At 40.9% G+C, this 7,760-nt stretch overlaps 1 protein-coding gene across 1 annotated transcript; it reads right to left on the bottom strand.

Annotated features, from left to right (window-relative positions):
* Positions 1-2,016: 2,016 nt before the first annotated feature.
* On the bottom strand, positions 2,017-5,525 carry LOC309839062 (uncharacterized protein C8orf48). Its single transcript, XM_082680570.1, has 2 exons — positions 4,625-5,525; positions 2,017-4,443 (listed from the first exon to the last, which is right to left on the bottom strand). Exons 1-2 carry the CDS (start codon positions 5,407-5,409, stop codon positions 4,392-4,394), a joined length of 837 nt encoding a protein of 278 aa, XP_082536696.1. The 5' UTR covers positions 5,410-5,525; the 3' UTR covers positions 2,017-4,391.
* Between the last annotated feature and the right edge of the window lie 2,235 nt (positions 5,526-7,760).

Below are 7,760 nucleotides of genomic sequence, written 5' to 3' on the forward strand. Positions count from 1 at the left end.
TCGCTGCAGAAAAAACTAAGTTACTATATTAGGCTTCATCATGAAATAAACTAACATGTTTAAAATTGGAGGTATTCAGAGCTGGGTGTCCCAAACATTCCTAAACAGTTCTGAGATTGGAATCTGAATGACTCAGATGCTCAGGACTGAATTTTCTTTCTCTCAGCCTGACACATCACTTAGTTCTGTTCCAAGGATTTCGTTTTTCTAACACTCGTTAAATGCATAGATTTGTTTCTTAGTGCAGAAATTTTTGTGATAAAAAACATAAACTAAATAGGTGTGTATTTATATAATTTATATATTATAGTTATATAAATTGCATATTTGTATAATCCTGTACCAGGTTGCCAGATACAATTTTTTTTTTTTTTTTGCTAGATACATTTTTAGTGCTTGGGGAAATAATGGTTTCTTAGCGTCTGACATGATGGACTTTGCTTTCCAGCTATACTGGAATCTCTTGGGTGCAGCTATAAAGAGTCTGGAGAAAGGATATTCATTCCTTTTGAATTTGTTCAGAGACAATAAACACTATTCTCAAGTTCGAGCATCAGGAACTTGTACCTCTTTTCAAAATTGCAAAAAGTCATGAATTATCTTTAAAATTAACAATTCCCATAAATGTTTTTTCTACCTGAAAATATGAATTCCAGAAAGATATTTTTATATTAATTCTTATAAATGAATACTGTATTAATTGGCTGCATAGGGAAAACTATCTTATCAAAGAAGTTTTCCACTAATTTGTCACTGAGAAAAAGTATGTATATACATGAAAAAAAAAGGGAATCCAAGCCATGGAGAGAGAAAAATTACAGAAAACAGCTACACAAAGGCAAAACATTGACAGAAAAGAGTATGCTAAATTATTTTCTTCTTTTGATGCAAAAGACATATTAAATGTCATTATTTGTATGCACTTCTTCTTTCATCCATGAAACTTGTTGAGCACCGTCCTGTGCCAGGCATTGTGCTAACCCCCGTGGATATCATGTAAGATGGTATCAACTCTATCCTCCAGTTGCTCACAATCAAATAAGAAAGAAAAGATTATTAAGACTCAAGTGTTATAATATGAATTTATATTTGTGCCTTAGCATATAGACTACAGCCTTTAATTCTGATTAGTCAGTGTTTCATGGTTATGGGCTGAGTCCAAAGAAGGTGAGGCTTTAGACTGGGTTAAAGAGTACACATGATCATCTCAACTGATGAAACACCCTTTAATGAAATAAGAACATTCAATAAACTAAGAATAGAAGGGAACTTCCTCAAAATGAAAAAGACCATTTATGGAAAACCCACAACTAACATACTCAATGGTGAAAGTCTGAAAGCTCTTCTCCTAAGATCAGGAACAAGATAAAATGCCCACTTCACCACTTCTATTCATTATAGTACTGGAAGTCAGAGCCAGGGCAATTAGGCAAGAAGAAAAAAACAGTATCCAAATCAAAAGCAAGAAGTAAAATTATCTCTGGTAACAAATGACATAATCTTCTAGCTATAAAATCCCACACAATCCATTTTTTAACACTGTTAGTGCAAATCAATGAATTCAGCAGCAGTTTCAGGATACAAAATCAACAGGCAAAAATCAGTTGTATTTCTATGCACTAGCAATGAACATACAAAAAGAAACTGGATTGGAAAAAATTCACTTACAATAGCAAACAATGGAGTAAAATACTTAGGAATAAATTCAATAAAAGAGGCACACAACTTTTGTATGCTGAAGACTATGAAACATTTCTTTCAAAATTAAAGAAGACCTAAACAAATTCTAAAAATCTCTTGTGCATGGACTGGAAGACTTAGTTGACTAAAGGGTGAATTATGACCCTTAATGGGGAAATTATTCAGCATTTTGATTATGAGAAATGTGAATATATTAAGATGGCAAAGATAAAGCAAGATGTAACGTGAATTTCAATAAAAAGTTACTGTGAAAATGGTAATGATTTTATTTCCCATTTTATTTAGGAATGACTAAGAGAAAATACACTACATTTTATGGGGAAAAAAGAGTATCTTAATACATAAATGAAGGTCTAAAGGCAAAGAGTAGTATTGACATGATACAAAGGTTATTTTTTGCTGATACAAAGGCTATTTTTTTTGCTGATTTTTACAAATTTTTGACCGTGATAGCTTAAGTGTTAGACATATAGAAAAATTACCTCTCCTGCTTTCCCTCCACAGCTAAACTTCAAGAAGTCTATACCTGTATTCCTCATTTCCTTAGCTTACATTTATTCCTCAATCTACTGTCAGCCCAACTTTTATGAAGTTGCTGTTGTTAAGTCAAAGAAGCCAACACATGACTAAATCATCTGTGAACTCTGTTGCATTGACATTCTTAGACAACCCATCCTTCTTGAAATGTTCTCTTTCTTTGGTCTCTCTGACACGACTCTTTCCTGGTTTCCTTTATCTTTCTATGATGACTTCTTCTCAACTTCCTTTGCTGTCTTATTCTCCTCTACCCAGCCATTAATTGGTGGGTAGAAGTTCTCAGGAGTTGGTCATAGCCCTTCTTCTCCTGTCATTCTCCTTTTTTCTAGAAGAGCTCACCACATCTATGACATATATGCCAATGATCCCCACCCCCTCAAGACCTTTTCTCCAGATCGCAAGCACAAATAACCAAATGTTTCTCAACCTCTCAGTATGAATGTCTCAAATATTCCTCAAACTAACCATGTCCAAATAATCACCCTCTTAATCAAACATCATCCTCTTCCAATGCTCCTATCTTAATGAATTATCATTCATCCAAATGCACAAGTCAGAAACTAAGTAACATTCTTTTTTTGAGGTACGCGGGCCTCCCACTGTTGTGGCCTCTCCCATTGCGGAGCACAGGCTCCAGACACGCAGGCCCAGTGGCCATGGCTCATGGGCCCAGCCGCTCTGTGGCATGTGGGATCTTCCCAGACCAGGGCACGAACCTGTGTCCCCTGCATCGGCAGGCAGACTCTCAACCACTGCGCCACCAGGGAAGCCCACTCTTAACATTTACCTTTTATTAACCCCCCATATCCATTTCTTCAAAGAATGTCAATTATTACCTCCTAAGTACTTCTTAGATCTCTATTTCTATCTGTACTGTCAAAACCCTAGTCCAAATTGCCAGCATCTCTCTCCTGCATTGTTATAAAAACTTTGTAACTATTCCAACTATAAAATGTTGCCCTCTAGAATCTGAAAAAATACTGGGTGGAAAGTCTTTAGTCCTCAAATCTGTGAAGGAAGCACAGAGTACCTGTAGAAATACTATCGAACGCAAGTCCGAGTGCCCAGCACACACTGCGGCCAAACAATAGCAAAACGTCAGAGTTTGGAGCAGAGAAAGGTTTATTGCAGGGCCATGCAAGGAGACTGGTGGCTCATGCCTTAAAAACCCTGGACACCTGGAAAGCTTTCAGCAAAGCCCTTTTATAGCCCTTTTATAGGGAGGGGCATGGTTAGTTGTTACAAACTTCTTGGTGTTAGATCCTTTGTTCTTGAGGCCAGGTCACTGTGTTCTTATAAACCTCCATCGAAACAAATGTTATTCTCTGTTCTGACAAGAAAGGGCAAGGTCCCAAGGCTCAACTTTCACCCTCCAAGGTCCATGCTCTGGCTTACAGGAGGGGGTCCCTGCGCGGGCCAGTTACCCTGCCCAGGAGCTTTCATCCAGCACCCAGTCTGAGTCCTGCCGCCAGCGCCCAGGCCTGGGTGAGGGGGCAGATCTCAGCTGGCAGTGCCCCCAGGGCCAGGTCCCCAGACTCTGCCCAGCCATCATCAATGAGGGAGCCAGGCGGCCAGGACCCAGCCGGCCCGGACCCAAGCCGGCCCTCAGGCTTTTCATTTAACCTGGAGAGAATCATTTGTATACGATCGACAGGAATACGTGTTGTAGCAAATGCCCATCAGGTGAATCCCCAGCTCACAGCAATTGCCCTTCTTTGAGAAGAGCCCAACCACAGAGGTGGACCTGAACTAATGACCTGCAATGTCCGTGCAACTTAACCCTGGCCTCTGGCCACCTCCTAGGGGGAGACAACTGATCTAAGCTGCACCAACTTTTGAAACTTGAATGGAGAGACTGAAGCAGGTTGAAGCTGTTACCTCAACGGCAGTGTCCATATACTCCAGTTGCTGAGGCCTCCACGGACTGCGACCCACGAAGACCGCCCGCCGCCATTAGGTTGCAGACGTTGGGATGGGGGAGGGGTCCGCTGCTGCTTCACTGCTTCAAGCTCTGGGCCTGGCTAGCGGGCGGCTGCGGTGAGGGCTCTGGGGCTCTGCGGGACCCGGCCCTCAGCCTGTCCCAGGCTCTGCAACCGCCTCTCACCTCTCACCACACTCTCTGCCGCGAGCACTACTGCCAGCTGACTGTTGGCTCAGGGTCTCGCGATAACGTTCGTGCTAACGGCCAGGCCAAATGCTCTGCTCCTATTACAGAAATGATGATAATTATTCAAATACACAACAAAACATTTATACACATTACACATTATCATTAATAAACACCATCCCTTGTTTAGTTAAGAGTAAGAGGTTTGAAAATTGGCGGACAAAAAGGCGATGACAAGCACTATTTCCATTCTGCTACATCTCCTGCTTTGTATCTGACCTTTCAAAACCAGAGTAACCAATTTGACTTTTCTCCTTCAGTCTTTCCCAGATTATTCTGGGGTCATCGGAAAGCCTGGGAAGGCTCTGATGTATTTCTCCAATAAGGGTAAGAAAGTCTTTCATATGAAGATGTTCATCTATTTTCTCTTGGAGTAGAAGTGACTCCAGTAAAGTCTTCTTCTGTTTCAGGAAGGCAGATTGGGCCAGTTCTGCTCTTTTCCTGTTACAGCTGGGGCACCGAGAAGAAATGTGTTGCTTAGCTGTTACCACCTCGTTGGGTGTTGTCCTCATGTTTTTAAAATAGATTCTGTTCAGGAGCTCATCGGGGACAGTACAGTTTAAGGCATCTACCTCTGGAGCCTCTGCATCCGATCCAAGCTGCAGCTTTTTATGTCCGCTGCTCTTTTTCCCCTTAGAGGTCGCACTATGATGGATCAGGTTTATCTTAACGGTGCAGAAGGACTGCAGGGCATTCAATTCTTCAAGGGATGCCTGAGTGATTTCTGTTTCAAGTTTAGTGTCTGGTTGGTACTGTCCAGAGTTCATTTCCTTGCCCTTGAGGTTGTTGATCCATTTTCTGCTCAACTTCTTTTCATTATTTTTGAAGTGTGAAAACTCAGATTGGTTGTCTCCATATTGCAAGCGTGGAGTCGGCGTTCCATTCTCGTATTTACTCCCAGAGGCATAGGACCAGGGCTGCAGTCCTCCAGAGGAACTGAATGAACTGGAACTCTGTGCCTCATCAGTAAAGGACTCAAAGGTCTCCTTAGAAAAGTCTGCCATAGTCCCGACGTCTGTCTGGGTCAATTTCCCCTGCTTCTCTGAATCCTCGGGCTTCTAGGCGGATGGCCATCACATTGCATCAGGCTCTGCTCCTCATCTGCTTTGCGGTGGTCAGGATTGCCTCAGGAACTAGTCAGTCCTGAACCCCTGGGGGATGGGTTTTGGAGCTGACCGTTGCGTAAGGAAACGCTTCCGGGCAACGCCTTCCCGCTGCCTTGGCAACCAGGGGCGGTCCTGCGCAGTAGGTCGCTGAGGCGCCTCGCTCCTCCCCTTCCCCGCCCTCCCCAGAACCGACTCTGCCCGCATTGTTCCTGTTGGGTTGTCGGCGCCGCCCTCTCCGTTCGCTCTCCGGAGTCTTCTCTTTAGTGCTATTTTAGTACAAAATCTAATAATCCTCCAGAAAAAGTTGCAAACTCTCCTTCCCTAGGGGTCAAAAAATTGTGCATGTGTGTGAGGGCAACAGGGAAAGGCGGCCTCTGACTAATCTGAGAGTGCACGCCTCGCCTTCAAAAAAAAAAAAAAAAAAAAAACCCAAACAGAAAACCATCCGGCTGGCCAAAAAAACACAAGCAAAACGTATCTGCCAATCAGATAGCCAAGAGATCATCTAATCGTAAACCGCGTCTTAGGATAAAATTCGAAATTCTGAAACCATCCTGTAAGACTCCTGAGTGGCACGGCTCCTACGTATTATTTCTCCAGCCTCATCTTGCACAGCTTTTTGTGCTGTAGCGTTACACTCTGCAGTTTTCCCAGTCACAGTTCCTCAGGTCTTTGTTCAGGCAGTGGCTCTCTGAATGGCACTTCAACACTCCTCTTCCCTCTTCGTAAGGTTAATTACTGCTCCTCTTTCAAGTCCCATTTTTTCAGGAAGTACTTCATACCCATCCCTGCCCCCAAACACTTTATAGCACAGCCTTTCTTTCCGGGTTTGCAACTGTGTTTTATGCATATTTGAGAATGCCTTCCACATCGCCCCCAGATTAAAAACCCGGTGAAAGCAGAAATCCTGTCAGTGTTATCCAGCAGTCAGCAGGTACCTGATACATAGAAGGTGCTCGATAAATCTCTGTTGAGTAAATGTGTTGAATGGTTATGGAAACAGAAGTATTACCTTACACAGGTCCGCGCCTGGATCTTGTGGAATAAGTACTACAAGCTCAAGGAACTTCAGTCTTTTCCTCTTCCTGAACCCCCCAAATTAGGCTGCTACTCATAATACATCCTTTTACAACAGACTTTTTAAAAATATGGTAGAGTTTTATTAACTATTCTCAGAAATTATAAAATGTTAACTCTGAAGGTTGACTTTTTCTAGATCTTAATAAATATCTGAGTCTAGCTCTTAGTAAATATCTGAGATAATTTCAAGAGAATGGGTTTCCTTGCTCATTTCCTTCTGTGTGTGTGGGGGGGGGGTAGTAGCGGTGTTGGGAGGGTGTTATTCGACTCTAGCCCGATATATTTAATGTTATTCCCGAAGTGCTCACTTTGGCAAAGAGTCAAAAGTCTGAAATGTTCGAAAAGCATCTGTCAAATATAAGCCAGCTTCATATTGAAGAGAGTCCAACTTCATTTATTGCACCCAAATCATATTTTATCCTATAATATTAATCTTTAAAAAGAGGTAATAGATACTTTGTGGTTAATTCCAATTAATTTCCAGTTCAAGGTTAAAGATTTTCATTTTTAATTTTTGTTTCAAAAGTATCCATCATTCCCTGAAATATTTACACATTCATATTTACACACAATTCACTATAGCACACATTTTCCCCAGAACATTGAGCAAGGGAGCTGTGCTTTAAAGTATATTCACATCTAGTAATATGCTAAATATCTGGAGTAATCTGTCTTTTAAATTTTTAAAAATATACTGTTATAAATACCTCGATTTTATAAAAATAACTTTATCCTAGAAGCAAGTAAATTTGCTATATTAACCAATTTCTTTGTAATAACCAGCTGGACCCAGTAAACTCTTCAACATTCTAATATATGTATTATCTAAGGAAGTAAAATAGCCCAACCGTACTATCATTTTCAGAAATGACTCATGAAGACAGAAGTCAGTTTGATTTTAAACACAGAAACTTACTTTGTATAAACCTATTCTCTTTTCGTTTCAACTCTATCACAGAATAAAGCTTAAAAGTGACACTACTTAAAATCCACACTCTTGTTGTCAGTCTTCTATATGTGAAATATAAATAATATTTTCCTATTCTCTTCCTTGTATATGAGAATTGTCAGTGATATATATGTGAAAAGAAAATCTCAGAACATTCCTTAAGCAGTACTGGCAAAAAATATATATATACATATATATATTGCATATTATTTAGAAATCC

Source organism: Grampus griseus (assembly GCF_964374135.1).
Source record: "Grampus griseus genome assembly, chromosome: 21".
Classification (NCBI taxonomy): domain Eukaryota; kingdom Metazoa; phylum Chordata; class Mammalia; order Artiodactyla; family Delphinidae; genus Grampus; species Grampus griseus.

Bases quoted from the DNA above. Each gene is read 5' to 3' on its own strand.
- LOC309839062 (XM_082680570.1), bottom strand. From the start codon at position 5,409: ATGGCAGACTTTTCTAAGGAGACCTTTGAGTCCTTTACTGATGAGGCA. The intron at 4,444-4,624 runs GTCAGATACAAA...TTTCTGTAATAG, and splicing joins GGTTACTCTGGTTTTGAAAG to GAGCAGAGCATTTGGCCTGG.